The sequence below is a fragment of the Narcine bancroftii genome, chromosome 2 (genome assembly GCF_036971445.1).
Source record: "Narcine bancroftii isolate sNarBan1 chromosome 2, sNarBan1.hap1, whole genome shotgun sequence".
Classification (NCBI taxonomy): Eukaryota; Metazoa; Chordata; class Chondrichthyes; order Torpediniformes; family Narcinidae; genus Narcine; species Narcine bancroftii.
In genome coordinates, this window is record NC_091470.1 from 12,559,633 (window position 1) to 12,577,191 (window position 17,559).

General features: G+C 45.7%; 1 protein-coding gene across 5 annotated transcripts in view; it reads left to right on the forward strand.

Annotated features, from left to right (window-relative positions):
• The window catches only part of tmem63c (transmembrane protein 63C), a 218,466-nt gene extending 214,439 nt beyond the window's left edge, over positions 1–4,027 (forward strand). For all 5 annotated transcript variants that reach the window (XM_069915866.1, XM_069915868.1, XM_069915870.1 and 2 more), the window contains one exon: positions 1,256–4,027. In XM_069915866.1, coding sequence (XP_069771967.1) covers positions 1,256–1,450 — 195 coding nt within the window. In that variant the 3' untranslated portion in view covers positions 1,451–4,027. The remainder of the gene's footprint in view (positions 1–1,255) is intronic.
• Positions 4,028–17,559: the final 13,532 nt, after the last annotated feature.

Genomic DNA, 17,559 nt, shown 5'->3' on the forward strand with positions numbered 1-17,559 from the left:
TTTTAAATACTCCCACCCGACCAACTTATTAGGGCCCCACCCTATTTTCAAAAGCACCCCGGAAAAATAAATAAATAAATAAAGATAGATAGCAATGAAAAAATAAACAAACGACCCCTGGAATTAAATAAATAAATAAATCTCAAGAAACACCAATGACTACTCACGGACAACCAGCGACTCTCGTGGCTGAAGTCTCCTCTTCAAAAAAAAATGTGGCTTCATCTCAACCCTTAACTCATCTTCTTGCTTTCTCACACATTTGCCCTGGCCGCCTCTGCCCCCATGAACAACAAGGACAGGATTCCCCTTGTCCTCACCTACCACCCCACCAACCTCCGCATCCAACATATTCCAGTCCCTCCACCAGACACACCTTCCCCACTCTGCCTTCTGCAGGGATACACCCTTCGGGAATCCCTCGTCCACTCACCCCTTCCCACTGATCACATCCTCGCCCCCGTGACCACAATAAATGCTATAATTGTGTCCACACCTCATCCCTCACCACCATCTGGGGTTCTAAACAGTCTTTTCAAGTATTACATTTCACGTGAATGTGCAGGGGTCATCTGATGCTCCTGCTGTGCCTTCCTCTACATTGGAGAGACTGGACATCAACCATTTCATTCAGCGCCCTCACTCTGTTCTCTGCAATATCAGGCCCCTCCCAGAGGCCAGCCATTTAAATTCCACACCCCATTCCCATACCAACATCTCATCCATGGCCTCGTACTGAGGCGACCTGCTAACTGGAGGAGCACCATCTATTCCGAATGGGCACTCTCCAACCAGACGACATTAACATCAACTCTCCCATTTCCATTAAACCCCTCCCTGAGTCTCTCTCTTTTCCTACCCAGCTCCTCACCCCCTTCCCACTCCAGAGAACTTCTCCCTCCCCTTTCACCTCACCTTCTTTTCTCTTCCACTCTCCCACCCACGTCCATGTGGCTTCCTTCTTACCTGTTAGCCTGCATTCCCCCCCCCCCCCCCACCCCCACCAACTCTTTTATCAGACACCTGCCTGATTTTTGGTCGTACCTGAAATGTTGGTCACCTCTTTCCTACGGATGCTGTGTGACCTGCTGAGTTTCTCCAGCACTTTTGTGAATTGCACTAAAATCACAGCATCTGCAGACTTTCCTGTGTAAGTCCAGCATGGTATGGAGAAGACTTCCTTTGGTAGTCTCTTCTCTGATTGTATTCAGGATGTCCATCTGCCTCTGAGCTAACCACTTGCTCTGATTTCCAGGTGTTTGTGGCCACTGTTCTCCAGGACCCTGAACTGGGGCTCACCCCTGTGGCATCCCCTGCCCATCACAGTTATGGGACCATGGAAAATCGGACTGATGACACCAAACCTGAAAGCTCTGGACGAATGGAAAACTTTGACCCGATGTTGGAAAGTCCTCCTCACAAGATGAATGCAGCAGCTGCAAAGGACTGAGATTCTCTGTCACTGGAGTGACTATTAAAATACCATTGACTGAGAGGAGAGGCTGGGGTGATTTTGTTGTAAAGAGTTGGGTTGGAACTATTATTTCCAGTTGCTTTGTTCTTAAACTCTGCCTGCAATTGCTACCTGGTTGAGAATACCATCGGCTGGCATGTCCCGGAGAATGCTGCATGTTTCCAAGTGCCCACAAGGTCATCTGCTGCATATGAGCTGGAACTCTTGACAGAAGCTCACTTCAGTACAAGGAAAGCAATGTGCCTGAACCCATTTCTCTCTGCCCACATATATGAATGAGGCCTGGCATCCTGTGATGTTATTCAATTGTATTTTAATATCTTCATCTGTACTTTCACAAATTTCCCTTCTTTTATTTAAATTAACCAAAAGATCATATTTTCTTTCCTGCTTGTTTAGTTTATGACTCTTCCAACGCCAAACTTTCACGATCACTGCTTTCCTCCCCTTTCATCCAAACTGCATTTGGGCAGAATGTGTCAGTGAGATCAATGTCTCCAAGACTTAGTCCAGCACTGCAGCCAAAAACTTCAGATTTCTTCCCCACTAAAGGCCAACATTCATTCAAAACTTTATTCTTTTCAACATCAAACGTGAAACAGAAATAAAATTCCTTCTTGGGTCCATTTCTTTATCAGATTTCCATGTGTTTTCTACTTTACCGAGGTATCTGCCATGCAGTGATCCTGTACTTTCAATCCTGCTTCTTCTATTCTTGCTTTCACCTTTGTTTTTGTAGATTAGATGCCAGGTTCTTCAAACGGAGATAATTGGTGAGAATTAATCTGATGAGTACTGATTGATTGATTGATATTTGGTTCAAAAAGTGTAGCCTTTACCAAAACTACTCAAATGAATGAGTGAAGACTGTTTGGTGAAGGAAAGGTTCAGGCCACACAAACATGTGTTGAGGTGACTGAAGAGATGGTTCAAACCTTTTGGCCCCTTTATACTTGCTGTTAACTACAGAATTTGGGTCATATCCCAGAACTGGATTGGAGTCACTCACAAGGGAAACATAAATCTCTCGTTACATTTCCTTAAGAGGTGTTCTTTTCTCAACCAATGAAGTATGTCAACAATTTACAAGTTAAAGAATTTTACAGTAAGATCGTCTAACCCAGCCAGACTGGGCGCAAAGAGGGAGATCGTTTCACTGGGTACCTTCGCTTCATCCACAACAATAACAGAGACCTCCCAGTGGCCAACCATTTCAGCTTTATGTCACAATCCCATGTCTCTCCATGGCCTTATGTACTATCCCATCAATACCACCCACAAATTGGAGAAACATCTGATTTTCCGTCTGGGCCCTCTCCAGCCTGAAGGCCTTAACATCGATTTTTCCAGTTTCTCCAATTCCCCCTCCCCCTTCCAGTTCTCCTCCCTTCTCGCCATCTATCCTCCCTTTGATCACTGCTGTCCCCTCCTTCTCTTCTTTAATGATCACCTCCTGCTTTGCAACCATACTTCTCTACCCCATAGCCCATTTCTTTCTTCGGACACCTGCCAACATTTTCCCACTCCTTGATGAAGGGCTCAAGCCTGAAACGTCGGTTCTGTATTTTTACCGATACTATATAAAGGACACTGTTTGACCTGCTGAGTTTCTCCAGCATTGTGTTTTTACTTCAACCACAGTGTCTGCAGGCTTTTGTGTTTTAATTCTCAACAAGGCCCAAAGTACCCATCATCTCCAGGGGCCACAGCACATTTACATAAAGGCCTTGTTTTATTTTCACCACACCTAACGGAAGTACCTTTTGTTTTTTTTTATGTAGTCAGTAGGAGAGATGCATGGAAGAAACCAAAACTTGACTGCTTCACAGGGAAGGGGCCCATAAACAGAGCAGAGTCCTGGGGAGGGGGGGGCACAGTCTGAAAAAAAGTTTCAGAATGGCTGCCCTAACCAGTATCCAGCATTGAGCAGCTGAACAGACTCAATGGGCCTAAAGGCCTGCTCTTTCAACTTGTGAACAAATGGTTTAATTCGGACCCATAACTAATGATAACATCCCATGCTTTCTTGTGAAAATTTTAAACCCCACTGTTCCCAATCCCTTCCATCCAGCTGATCCCACTTGCAACAGATACCATCTCCTTCACTCTCCTGGGATTTTTTTAATGCAATTGTCATCTCCAGTTTGAAGTGTCAAAGGAGAGGGACAACTGAAATGGGAGTTAGTGATTCTGACTGACCAAGTGGAAGATATCAGCATTCTCAAGCAACCCACTCAAGGCCCCAAATCCAAACGAACATTTGTTGAAACTCGTGCTGAAACAACATTTTTATCTGTGTTGTCAGACTAACAAGACGTTCAATGCATCAATCAGCCTTTGCCAAATAAAGATCTGTCATTGAGTCTCACTGGGAATTGATCCTTGAACATGAAGTGTTAACTAAAATAAATGCAATGGGCTATTACTAGCTTTCAAGAAATTATTTCAACTGCCTTTGTACCTTATTACTTCCACTAATATATGCTAAAAGTATTTTATGTATTTCAATGCTCCTAGCTATGTTACATGATTAACAAATAAATATAACTGTGACTCCATTGACTGAATATTTTTCAAAGCATTAACCAAATGTTAGCCAAAGGTATTCACAGCTTTTTTTGTGATTTCAATGCATATAAATAGTTTTCCATTTCAGATACTTGTGTTTCAATTTCCAGACATTCACGTGGAATTCAATCCCACATCAGTTTTACAGGATGGACACAGGTCCTTCAGCCTAACTTCTTTGTCCGTGTCAACCAAGCTAGTCCCATTTGCCTCCATTGGGTCCAATCTGAGTCAAATTCCATCTCAAGTCAAGTTTATTGTCATCTGATTGTATAAGTACAACCTGATGAAACAGTGCTCTCCAGTCCTCGGTGCAAACACACAGACACACAACCAGACATTACACACATGCAGACAAACAACACATAGGCAGGACAAGTATTACATCTATACAAATAAATAAATATTCTCTCATGACTATGAGAGTCTTGGATAGTTGATGGGAGCAGCTCCTTGGGTCGTTCACCATTCTCAGTTTGTGGGAAGAAGCTGTTCCTCAGCCTGGGGGGGCTGGCTCTGACCCTCCTGGATCTCTTCCCCGACGGGAGCAGCTGAAAGTGGCTGTGTGCGGGGTGGAAGGGGTCCTCAATGATTTTGTGCGCTCTCTTCAGTCAACGATGCAGGTAGATCATGTGGACGAGGATGGGAAAGAGGAGAACTGCCGCTTTCCATTCCTTTGCCACTTTCCCAGTTATCTTTATCCTGATGAAACCTTGTCTTCAGATCATCAGTGGAAATGGATGGAAAGAGGTTCTCAGTTGCTTTACTTACTGGATACTGATCAACACACAAGAAAAACAACATTTTTAGGTGCACCGTAGAAAATATCCTGCCCACTAGTTGGTACGGGAACTTCTCTGCTCAAGGTCGCAAGAAACAGCGAAGGGTGGTAAAGACAGCTCAGGCTACCCTGAAAATAAACCTCCTTTTCACCAACTCTGTCTGATGCTTGCTGTATCACCACCACCATCACACCTCTCGGCAGGAGGTAAGTGGGCTTGGGAACAAGAAACTCCATATTCAAGGACAAAAGGATGCCCTTGCACTATTTGGCGTTACACTAGAAGTGTAATTAGGGAAAGAATAATGTTCCTTAATCACCTCCATGTGGATGAGGTCCTTAACAAACCTTTCTCACCTCTATTTAGCATGGAGACAGACAGACATCCTCAGGAAACCATCATTGTTAATCAAGACGAGGAGCTGGAAAACGAGGGTCTTTAAAACACTCTCAAGAACAAGTCAGGGAACGACAGGCCAGCGTGCTTCACATCTGTACTACGCAAATTATTGATCAAGATTTGAGAGTCAGGCTCCACAAGTACTGATGAGGATTAATCAGCTTTGTCAAATTTAGATATACAGCCCGATAACAGACCCTCTTCACTCCATGAGCCTCTGCCACCCAATTAACTCTGCTACATTTCGAACGATGGGAGGAAACTGGAGCCCCTGAGGAAAACTCACGCAGACATGGAGAGAATGTACAAACTCCTTACAGACAGTGTGGGATTCAAACACAGGTCACTGGCCCTGTAACAGCATTGTGGTAGCCGCTATGCTAATCTCACTTGGAATATTGTGAGCAGTTTTGGGCTCTTCATTTAAGAACAGATGTACTGACGTTGGAGAAGGTTCACAAGGATGATTCCAAGAATGAAAGGTTATCATACGAGGAATGTTTGGTGGACTTTGTTCACCCAGAAGGTGGTAAATATATAAAATTTGTTGCCACAGGTGGTTGTTGAGGCCAAGTCATTGTGTGAATTTAAGGCAGAGATTGACAGGTTCTAGATTAGTCAGGGCATCAAAGGTTATGGGGAGAAGGCCGGGCAGTGGGGCTGAGTGGGGAAATGGGTCAGCTCAGGATTGAATGGCAGGGCAGACTCGATGGCCTAAATGGCCTATTTCTGCTCCAATGTCTGATGATCAAGCACAAGCTTGATTGATGCCCGTTTGAAGCAGGTGGGAACTTCCGATTACAGCAATGTGAGATTGAAAATGTCCATGAACTCCCCGACTAGTTAAGTTAGCACAGATTTTCAGTTCCCTGCCAGAGCCTAATGCCTTGCAAGGGTTCACCCCCTTGCAAGATGTTCTTCGAAAGGTTCAGAAGATTCCTTTTATTGTCATGTCATAACACAAAATTGTAATAGAGGTTTACCCAGTTTTACAAATACTCATTTTACAAAAATTTGCTTTTACCAAGAAACCTTTGTTCACTTTTACGAAAGGATTTGAGAAGTTTTTCACCTTACACCATTCTAGCTTATGAAAGGTTTAAAAAGAACGCTCTAGTTTTGTAAAGTGGGGTATACCTGTACATATATTTCAACTTTCCACCACTGTCAGACAAATAAAAAGACGTCTTGAGCATTTCTTGGCATCCCTAACAATAGGAGAAAGAGAAGCAAATGAAAGCCTCTACAGAGACATAGAGTGCTCATAGATTCACCTCCATCTGCTCCTGGAGCCCCTGCAGCTGCAAGAGTCCAGTTCAAATCTTCAAAAATGGAACTCCAGATCCACACCTCCGATACACCTCAGGGCCTACAGAAACAAGCTCCAGATCCACACCTCCGATACGCCTCAGGGCCTACAGAACTGAGCTCCACATCCAAACTTCCGATACGCCTCAGGGCCTACAGAAACAAGCTCCAGATCCACACCTCCGATACGCCTCAGGCCCTACAGAACTGAACTCCAGATCCACACCTCTGTAGGAGTTTAGAAACAGTTATTATTTTAATGTTAGGAGTTCTGAAACAGTTATAGAAGGTAGAAAGAAAAAGCAAGAAAAAAGTTAAAATGTTCTTTGTGTAAAATGGCGCATGAAAAACAGAACAGAGTAAAAAAGATAACAGGAATTTAAGAAATATGCACGTACACACACAAAGAGCTTGTTTAATAGGGAGTGGGGAAAGGAGGTGTGAGTATGGGATAGGAGACAGTCGGAGTCAGTAAAGAGTCACGCGAATAGGGAAAAGTGCCAAACCAATCCAAAAAGGATAAATGTAAGAAAAATGTAAGGGGAGGCGAATTGAAAAATGTATAAAAACAAAGAAGCTTCCCGCCCTCGGTGTACTTTCCCGAGGTAGGGGGAGAGTACCCAACCTTGCAATGTTGTAAATGTAAATAAATGTTCTTTATTCTCAACTTTTGTCTCGAGCATATTTTGTGAACATGAAGGCACTTCTCACAACTTGGGGGCTCGTCCGGGATCACACTCCCTCCACTGACTGGTACTTGTTTGAAAGGGGGTTGGTGCACCCCGGCTGATTTAGCTGGGCTCCTGGTCATCGAGTGTCCGGCCAGTGGACGTAGCGAGTGATATCCGAGAAGAGACGTAGAGAACAAAGGACGGGACAGCTGTGCGAGTGACGTGCTGGGAAGGCTCGACAGCCAGGTAAGACTGATTTATCCACCATGGGTGGGGGGAGGGAGCAAAAAGAAAGGTCTGAGAATAGGACCGATTGATATAATACCCCCGGAAAGCCCATTGGGGAGGCAACTTTATCTACCATGGGTGGGGGAGGGAGCAAAAAGAAAGGTCTGAGAATAGGACCGATTGATAGAATTCCCCCGGGAAGCCCATTGGGAAGGCAATTGATGAATTGGGGTGAGGGAAACACCTGCGGGAAAGATAAAAAGAAAATGATCCAGTACTGTTGCCATGAGTGGCCTGAGAATCCAATTAAGGGGTCTTCAGTATTTCGGCCAAAATACGGTTCGGATGAGGATTGGGTATGCCAGGCATTGAATACCTGGCTTTATGAGCATAGACCCGAGGACTCCGAAAATAGAAATTATGCTGCCTGCTGATTGTTTGTAGAATTTGACCAGATGGTGATGAATACAAGGGATCCGGCGAAATCTAAGGAACAGGAGCATTTGGCTCCTCTTCCTGAAAATTGGGACCCCTTGCAGGCATTACCTCCACCATATCCTGAGCCGGCTCCTCCCTTGCCCTCTCCTCCCCGCCCGCTTTATCCTCCCCTTCCTATGTCTGCCACTCCAACCCCTCCGAGACTCATCAATGAAAATGAACGAGAAAACACGATAAGGACTAGGTTACAAGCTATGGGTCCTCTGCTGCCTCTTGCCCCCCCAGGTATATAACCCAGACTGTACGGGATTATTAGAAGAGCAGTGTGAAAAACTTCACAAAGAGAAGGCTGGGGAATTTGCTTTGGGTCCCAGACATCATAAGGAGCCTGGGGACCGGACCCTTCTCAGGCGCAAATGTTTCCCCTTCGCGAGATACCCTTGGGAGGTCCAGGGGGTGGAATAAGCTTTGTAAATGTCCCCTTGACTAGCACAGAAGTGAGAAATTTTAAACGGGAAATTAAGTCTTTAATTGAAGATCCTCAAACCTGTGCGGAGCAATTAGATCAGTTTCTGGGACCTAACATTTACACCTGGGACGTGTTAATGTCTATATTCAAAGCTTTATTTTCTTTAGATGAGAGAGGAATGCTTAGACAAGATGGAATTAGGGAGTGGGATCAGGAACACCTGGGAGGTCCAGGAGCAGTTGCTGGAGAGGACAAATTCCCTCTGGTCAATCCACACTGGGATAAGGGGACGGTAGATGGTCGTACCCGGATGGAAGAATACAGGGTGAACCTGATAAAGGGAGTGAGGGAGTCAGTACCAAAAGGACAGAATTTTAAGAAAGCATTTGAGGTTTCCCAGGGCCCAGAGGAAACCCCTTCGGCCTTTTTGACTAGACTGCGGGCAGCAATACAACAATATGGAGGATTGGATATAGAGTCACCAGTTGGGGAACAATTAGTTTTGACAGGATTTGTTACAAACTCAGCCCCAGATATACGAAAGAAACTTCAAAAGACTGAAAATTGGCATGAACATGGATTATCCCAGCTCCTACAAATAGCCCAAAGGGCATATGTCCAAAGGAGTGAGGATAAGCAGAAAGGAAAGGCGAAGATATTAATGCAGGCGGTAAAGGAAGTCGTAAATGGACAGCAGGGAAGTCAAAGACGTCGGATCAACGGTCCGGGCGGATGGATGGGAATGAGAGAAAGAGGAGGGCCAAGATTTGAAGGATGGGACGAACCCCAGGGTCCCCGACCATGAGCGAGGGCTCCAAGAGGTGGTCCCAACAAAGGATGGCAGACAGGGCCTAAGGTGCTACATTTTGGAAAGGCAAATTTAAATAGGTCATATACATTGAATGGTAGACAATTGAGGAGTGCAGAGCAACAAAGGGATTTAGGAGTTATGGTAAATAGTACCCTCAAGGCTGATACTCAGGTAGATGGTGTGGTGAAGAAGGCATTTGGAATGTTGGCCTTCATAAATCGGAGTATTGAATTCAAGAGTAGGGAGGTTATGATGAAATTGTACAAGGCATTGGTGAGGCCAAATTTGGAGTACTGTGTACAGTTTTGGTCACCAAATTATAGGAAAGATATAAACAAAATAGAGAGAGTGCAGAGAAGGTTCACGAGAATGTTGACAGGATTTCAGGGTCTGAGTTACAGGGAATGGTTGTGCAGACTTGGGCTTTTTTCTCTGGAGCGTAGAAGATTGAGAGGGGACTTGATAGGGACAGACAGAGTAAATGTGGATAGGCTTTTTCAATTAAGAAAGGGGGAGATTCAAACTAGAGACATGGTTTAAGATCGAAGGGGGAAAATTATAAGGGGAACATGAGGGGAAATTTCTTTACGCAGAGGGTGGTTGGGATGTGGAATGAGCTTCCGGCAGACATGGTCGAGGCGGGATCATTGGTTACATTTACGGATAGACTGGATCGTTACATGGATAGGAGGGGACTAGAGGGGTATGGACCGGGTGCTGGTCAGTGGGACTAGGAGGGTGGGGATTTGCTACGGCATGGACTAGTAGGTCCGAACTGGCCTGTTCTGTGCTGTAAGTGGTTATATGGTTTGTTACTATTGTAAAAGAGAGGGACACTTCAAGAGGGAATTCCCAGGGACACACGATCCTATGTCCTGATGGAGGAGGAAGATTAGGAGAGTCAGGGTTCTCTCGTAAAGAGTGCTGTGGGGCAGCATGGAGAACCATTGGTAAACTTAAGCATAGGACCCCACGAAGAAGATATAATTTTTATGGTAGACTCGGGAGCTGTTCGTTCTAGTATTTTAACCAAACCCAAGGGAACAGTTTTTAATGGAAGGGTGATTATTTCAGGGGTCGGGGGATCTAACTTTGAGGTTCCTGAATTAAGGGGCCTTAGGATACAAATGGGGAGAAAAGTAATAAGGGGAGACATTCTACTGGTTCCCCAGGCAGGAGTCTGCCTCCTGGGACAGGATTTATTGGGTATCGGGACCCGGCCTCAAGGAAAGGGAATTGGGGTCCAGTTCTACACATTGACACAAGAAAATCGCGAGTTGATCGACCCCAAGGTGTGGGCCAAGAAGGGAAATAGAGGGGGGTTGGATGTTCCCCCACTTCGGGTCACGCTTAAAGACCCCAATCAGATTGTCAGACGAAAGCAATATCCAATCCCAATGGAGGGAAGGAAGGGACTGCAACCCGTAATTGATCAATTATTATTGGATGGGTTACTCGAACCCTGTATGTCCCCCTTTAACACCCCAATACTGCCAGTACAAAAACCAGACGGTACTTATCGGCTGGTACAAGACCTACGAGAATTAAATAAGGTGATTTTGGCCCGATACCCCGTTGTGCCTAATCCTTATACAATTATGGGAAAAATAGATCCAAATAGTAAATGGTTTAGTGTGATAGACCTGAAAGACACCTTTTGGGCTTGCCCTCTGGATGAGGGTAATAGGGACATAAACCCATATATTGGACGAAAGAACCAGTATCGCTGGACAGTTCTCCCGCAAGGCTCTACAGAGTCCCCTAATCTGTTTGGCCAGGTATTCGAACAAGTGTTGGAAGAAGCTCCAAAAAGATCAGACTGTCAACTAATACAATATGTAGATAATTTATTAATCACAAGAAAAGAACAGGAGGCTGTCAAACAATATACGGTGGATATGTTAAACTTTCTGGGAGAAAAGGGGCTGAGAGTAAGTGAGGCGAAATTGCAATTTGTGCAGCCAGAGGTAAAATACCTGGGCCATCTAATTAGTCAGGGGTGTCGGCGAATAAGCCCGGAGAGAATACGTGGCATTTTGCAGGTCCCACCTCCCAAGGATGCCCGAGAGCTCAGGAAGTTCCTTGGTCTGGTGGGATATTGCCGAATTTGGATAGAAAATTATTCTAGTTTGGTAAAATTTTTGTATGATAAGTTAGCTGGCCTAGATAATTCTCTTGTTGTCTGGACAGAGGAAGAAATGGAGGGATTTAAGAGGATAAAGAGTTGTCTCATCAAGGCTCCAGTGTTGGCATTACCTGATTTGAATAAACCATTTGACTTATTTACTAATGCAAAGGATGGGGCAGCTACGGGTGTATTGACCCAGGAGCGAATGGGGCTCCGGCAACCAATGGCGTTTTTGTCCAAAGTATTGGAACCAGTTTGCGCGGATGGCCGGAGTGTGTCCAGGCTATTGCTGCCACCGCTGTCCTGGTAGAAGAGGGTCAAAAGATTACCTTTGGCGCACCCATGACTGTCCATACCCCGCACACCTTCCGAACATTTCTGTTACAACGTGTGGGGAGGTGGTTGACTGATTCGAGAATTCTAAAATATGAGGCAATTTTGATGGACTGAGATGACCTGACGCTGGTTACTAATCGGGACCAGAACCCAGCTGCATTCTTAGTATCTCCGTCAAGTGAGACGGCCTATGATCAGCTAGAACATGAGTGCTTGGAAATAATAGATTGGCAGACTAAGATCCGGAGTGATCTAGGGGATGAGCCTCTATGTGAGGGAGAGAGATGGTTTATAGATGGTTCTTATTGTTGTACAGAAGGAACCCGTTACAGTGGATAGAGTGGATGGAAAAGATGGTTCTGTTATCGAAGCTGGTCGCCTCCCCGGTCTCTGGTCGGCTCAGACATGCGAATTATATGCGCTGTGTCGAGCCTTCCAGGGACAACAGGGGAAAGTAGGAACAATTTACACAGATTCTAAATATGCTTTTGGAGTTGTACATACCTTTGGAAAAATTTGGAAGGAATGGGGGTTAACAAAAATTAGTCCATGAAAATTTAATAATTAAATGTTTGTATGCTTTAATGCTGCCTAAGGAGGTGGCCGTGGTCCATGTCCGGGGACATCAGGTAGGGGAAAGCCCCGAAGACCGAGGTAACAGACAGACAGATGAGGTCGCAAAGGGAGTAAACTTCAGCTCACCCGCCTGTGTGCTGAGACAGGTCTCTCCCCGTCGTGATATTGCCGACTCCCAGTATGAAATGATGTTCGGCCTTCCTTATCTGGGCTCCCATACAGACCTCCCAATACCAGAGGCAAATGACCAATTTATATCTAAGTATCTGCAGGAACTTTCCACCACGTTGGCTGATCTGAGAAGGGGGATTATTGCGCAGACGCCGCCTTTGGAATTCCCCATACATACCATTCAACCCGGTGGCTGGGTATTGATAAAGAGTTGGAAAGATGTTAAGTTGTCGCCAACCTGGGATGGTCCTTTTTGTGTCCTCCTAGTTACAGATACTGCTGTACGAACGCGTGAAAAAGGGTGAAACGTTATCACCAGCCTCTCGAGAATATCTCCACTGACCTAGAAAGCTCATATTGGCAGTCGGAGCGACATCCTAGCTCACCCTGCGATGAAAAATTTGATTTGTATATATGTCCTTGTTTGTATTTTTCTTTATTTTCCCCATTGCTTTCGCCTCCACTCCGTCTTGCTCCCAATGTGTTAAGTCCTTTTGGAAGAGGGGCAGCACTTCGGGTAATGATGTTGAGCTTAGGGAGATTAAGTATTTTGAGAAGTGAATGGGGACGAAGGAGGGTTGTGTCGTCCCAAGAAAGAACGACAATTGTTCTTTTGCCTCCGAGACATATACCATTTTTCTAAGTCTAGGAGAGGGTTCTCCCCTAGGTAGGTCAAGAAATAGATTCTTCCTGTCCTGCCCCCCCCCCCCCCCCCCCCGGGACCCTTCTGTGCCTCCAAATTAGGCAAACCAGGAGACCCTCTAGTAAAGGAAGTGATTTCACTGTGGGCAGGTTCCAAGTATAGTGGTACCAACATGATCACCGTTTCGCCACATGAATCTCAAAAGAACTTATACGAGAGGGCAAGAATACAAGCCAATAGGCATTGACTTGGAGATAACCTATGGGTCGATTTACATCAAATTACCGTTCAGGAGCTTGGTGTTCGTAACTGTTGGATTCGTAGCGGCCCAACCTGGGATGGAACTTGGCCATGGAGAGGTGAGCCATTAGATGATCATACACTTCTTGCCTTCAATCTTTCCACTAGCACTTCTGGTCGATCCCGTGAGTCTTTGAAGTTGGAAAGTCATCCACAAGGCTTTGAGTGCTTGGTAAAAGAACACGGCAGGTACCCAAAGGGCGATTTGGCTTGCCGGCACTGGAATAATATCACTAGTGGAAATTGGGTTCCAACCCCGCCTACAGGCTTCCTGTCCCTTTCTAATCGATCAGATGTTCCCTGTGTACCCTTGGTTCCCATTAATGACACATCTGACCTTGCCGACGTTGAGTTTTGGAATTGCACTGGTTTCAACCCTTATCAGGCCATTCCTGCGCTGACGTCCTTCTGGGAAGATTCTAGTCCTTCCGGCTATGCATCCGACGGCTTATATTGGATTTGTGGGAATATGGCTTATACATACCTTAAACCCGACTGGAGTGGGACTTGTTGTATTGGTATGATTCAACCACATTTCCATCTTCTTCCTCCAGATTCCGATGAACATATTTCCACTCGATTACATTCCCCCATACAACATCGTTCGGCTGAGATCAGCAAATGGGGGGATGACTGGCCCCCTGAACGCATAATTTCATACTATGGACCGGCTACGTGGGCACAGGATGGTTCATGGGGGTACCGAACTCCAATTTACATGCTTAATTGTCTAATCCGTTTGCAGGCTGTCCTAGAAGTAATTACTAACCAGACAGCTACTGCCTTAGATTTGTTGGCAGAGGAACAACCGTTTATCAGAACCGCCTGGCCCTGGACTATTTATTGGCTGCAGAAGGTGGTGTGTGTGGCAAGCTGAATCTCTCCAATTGCTGCCTTATAATTGATAATAATTGACAAGCTGTTAAAGATATCTCTTCAGGTCTACGGAAACTCTCTCATGTGCCTGTGCATACATGGCACCCCGCCATTGGCTCATGGTTGTCTAAAGGGTTTGGTGGCTCCTGGTCATGGATACATTCAGCACTTATCTTTTCTGCCTTTATACTTCTTGCCTTAATACTGATCCCTTGCATCCTTCCTTGCCTCCAGTATTTGGTTAGTCGAGCCATTCGACAAATCAGTCCCATTATGGTTCTGCAACAACAGGATTGTGCTGAGGCAGCAGGGAACCTTCTGAAACGATGGGAAAAAGAAACCTCTATTATTTAGACAGGTTTGAAAGTGTAGCTCTTTTTAAGGGGTGGGTTGTAGGAGTTTAGAAACAGTTATTATTTTAATTGAAGGAGTTTAGAAACAGTTATTATTTTAATTGAAGGAGTTTAGAAACAGTTACTATTTTAATTGAAGGAGTTTAGAAACAGTTACTATTTTAATTGAAGGAGTTTAGAAACAGTTATTATTTTAATTGAAGGAGTTTAGAAACAGTTATTATTTTAATGTTAGGAGTTCTGAAACAGTTATAGAAGGTAGAAAGAAAAAGCAAGAAAAAAGAATATTCTTTGTGTAAAATGGCGCATGAAAAACAGAACAGAGTCAAAAAGATAACAGGAATTTAAGAAATGTGCACATACACACAGAGTTTGTTTAATAGGGGGTGGGGATAGGAGGTGTGAGTACGGGATAGGAGACAGTCGGAGTCAGTAAAGAGTCAGGCGAATAGGGAAAAGTGCCAAACCAATCCAAAAAGGATAAATGTAAGAAAAATGTAAGGGGAGGCGAATTGAAAAATGTATAAAAACAAAGAAGCTTCCCGCCCTCGGTGTACTTTCCCGAGGTAGGGGGAGAGTACCCAACCTTGCAATGTTGTAAATGTAAATAAATGTTCTTTGTTCTCAACTTTTGTCTCGAGCATATTTTGTGAACGTGAAGGCACTTCTCACACCTCCAATATGCCTCAGGCCCTACAGAACTGAGTTCCAAATCCAAACTTCCGATACGCTTCAGGCCCAACAGAACCAAGCTCCAGATCCAAACCTCCGATACGCCTCAGGCCCGAAAGAACCGAGCTCCAAATCCACACCTCCAATACGCCTCAGGGCCAACAAAACCAAGCTACAGATACACACCTCCAATACGCCTCACGGCCTACAGAACTGAGCTCCAGATCCACACCTCCAATACGCTTCAGGCCCTACAGAACCGAGCTCCAGATTCAAACCTCCGATACACCTCAGGCCCAACAGAACCAAGCTCCAGATCCACACCTCTGATACGCCTCAGGGCCTTCAGAACTGAGCTCCAGATCCACACTTCTGATCCGCCTCAGGCCCTACGAACTGAGCTCCACATCCAAACCTCCGCTATGCTTCAGTCCATACAGAACCGAGCTCCAGATCCACACCTCCGATACGTCTCAGGGTCTACAGAACTGAGCTCCAGATCCTCAACTCTGATACGCTTCAGGTCCTACAGAATCGAGCTCCAGATCCAAACCTCTGATACTCCTCAGGCCCTACAGTACTGAGCTCCAGATCCAAACCTCCAATACGCCTCAGCCTAACTGAACCGAGCTTCAGATCCAATCCTCCGATACGACTCAGGCCCTTCTTGACCTCTTGAATCTTGGTTTTCATATCTGGTTCCCCTGAGCCAGTCACCAGCAGCCCTAGCCTGTTAGGGTCTTTCAGCCTCCGCTGCCATGGTCACCTTGCCTGTTGGGTCACCTTCTGTGCTTCTCCTCAACAGGGTGTGTTTCTGTTGGTTTGCTGTTTCCCCAAGATTGCAACCCCTCATGGTACGCTGCCTAGCACAAGCAACACCATCTTGGGGACAGACACCTGAAGTTGCAGGATTATTTAAAAAAACATAGCTGGCTCCTTTAACCGGCCATCAGCATCCTGAACGGTCTGCTAAACGTCCACTGGAGGATTCCTCTACCCCATATCCTGAAGGAGAAACACTGGAGAACTGAACTGGCACCACTGAAAACAAAAGGCAAGCCTCTCCCACTCTTACATTGGCCACCCAGCTCCGTTTAGCCTTACCTTGTGATTAGCAACTCTTCAGTAACTTGTTAATAAGCAACTTGACTTGCATTTTGAAACTGCTCCTGTGCCCTCTCAACTCCTGACAGGTTAAACAGGGCAGAAATGACTCAGGGGAGTGTGATAGAACAAAAACTGAGGGGTACAGGTACATAGCTCCATGAAAGGACACAGGTAAGGTTATGTTTGGCACAGTTGCTGTCATCAGCCAGGGAATTGAATTCAGCATCAGGATGGCAGCATTGCTCAGCTGAGGGGATGCAGGAGTGGGGAGTGGAGACGAGTCTTTCAATGCTTCTTTGTGACGTTCAGACCCGAGGGTCCCATGCAGGTTTGAACTGTCGTATAACAGGGCTGGTTAAGATCCATGGAGGGTCCATGCCCAAGTTGGCAGCTGACATGGGCTGGGGGTTCAGCAGATTGGTTCAGGGTACCAGAACATGGGAACGCTTCATTGCCAAGGAGAAAACCCCTGCAGGGAAGAGCACAGCAGGGGACCAGCAAGGGGTTCAGAGTATGGGAAGTTTGGATCTATGGCCTGTGAAGGGAAACTCTGACGTCTGGAGCTCAGGTTCACCACTGGAATGAACAGACGGCCATGCAGCTATGGAGATTACGGGGGTACAGGAAGGGTGGCCTCACAGGAGGTCAATGTCTCTGAAGGGATTTAGCAAGAAAGTCTGCAGACGCTAGGGTTGAGTGGAGAAACTCAGCAGGTCACGCAGCATCCACAGGAAGTAAAGGGCGACTGGGCCGTGCGACAGGGTCTCTGAAGGGATTCTCTTTGTCATCTTGATTACAGTGCTGGACCACTGGGGTCTCTGTGCACCTTTACAGGGCAGACAAAGGTAAACACTTTTATTTGCCGTGACACTGGTCAGGATGTCAATGAGACCACGTTTGGAGGAACGACTATTTTTGCTGTACATCAAGTTTTTATTTAAGAGTTGAGTTTGAAGATAATTTTGAACCAGCCACTGTACCTGTTCCTGTGACGGAGTCTAAACAGCTTCACCATTGGCACAGGAATCACAGGCTCCTTCGGCAGCTCTGATGCATTGTGCTGCTTCTCCCTAAAGCAGGAGGGCAGTTTCCCACCACAGCAGGAGGCCGGCAGCACCTTCACCTTCTGAAATACCCAGTAGCAGAGTGAACAGAGCTGATCTTGTGTCTTGGCAAGAACTCTCACACACTTGTACTAGGAAGACAGGAGTCACCCCTTTGTGCCCTCAGAACAAAGGAGACATTTAAC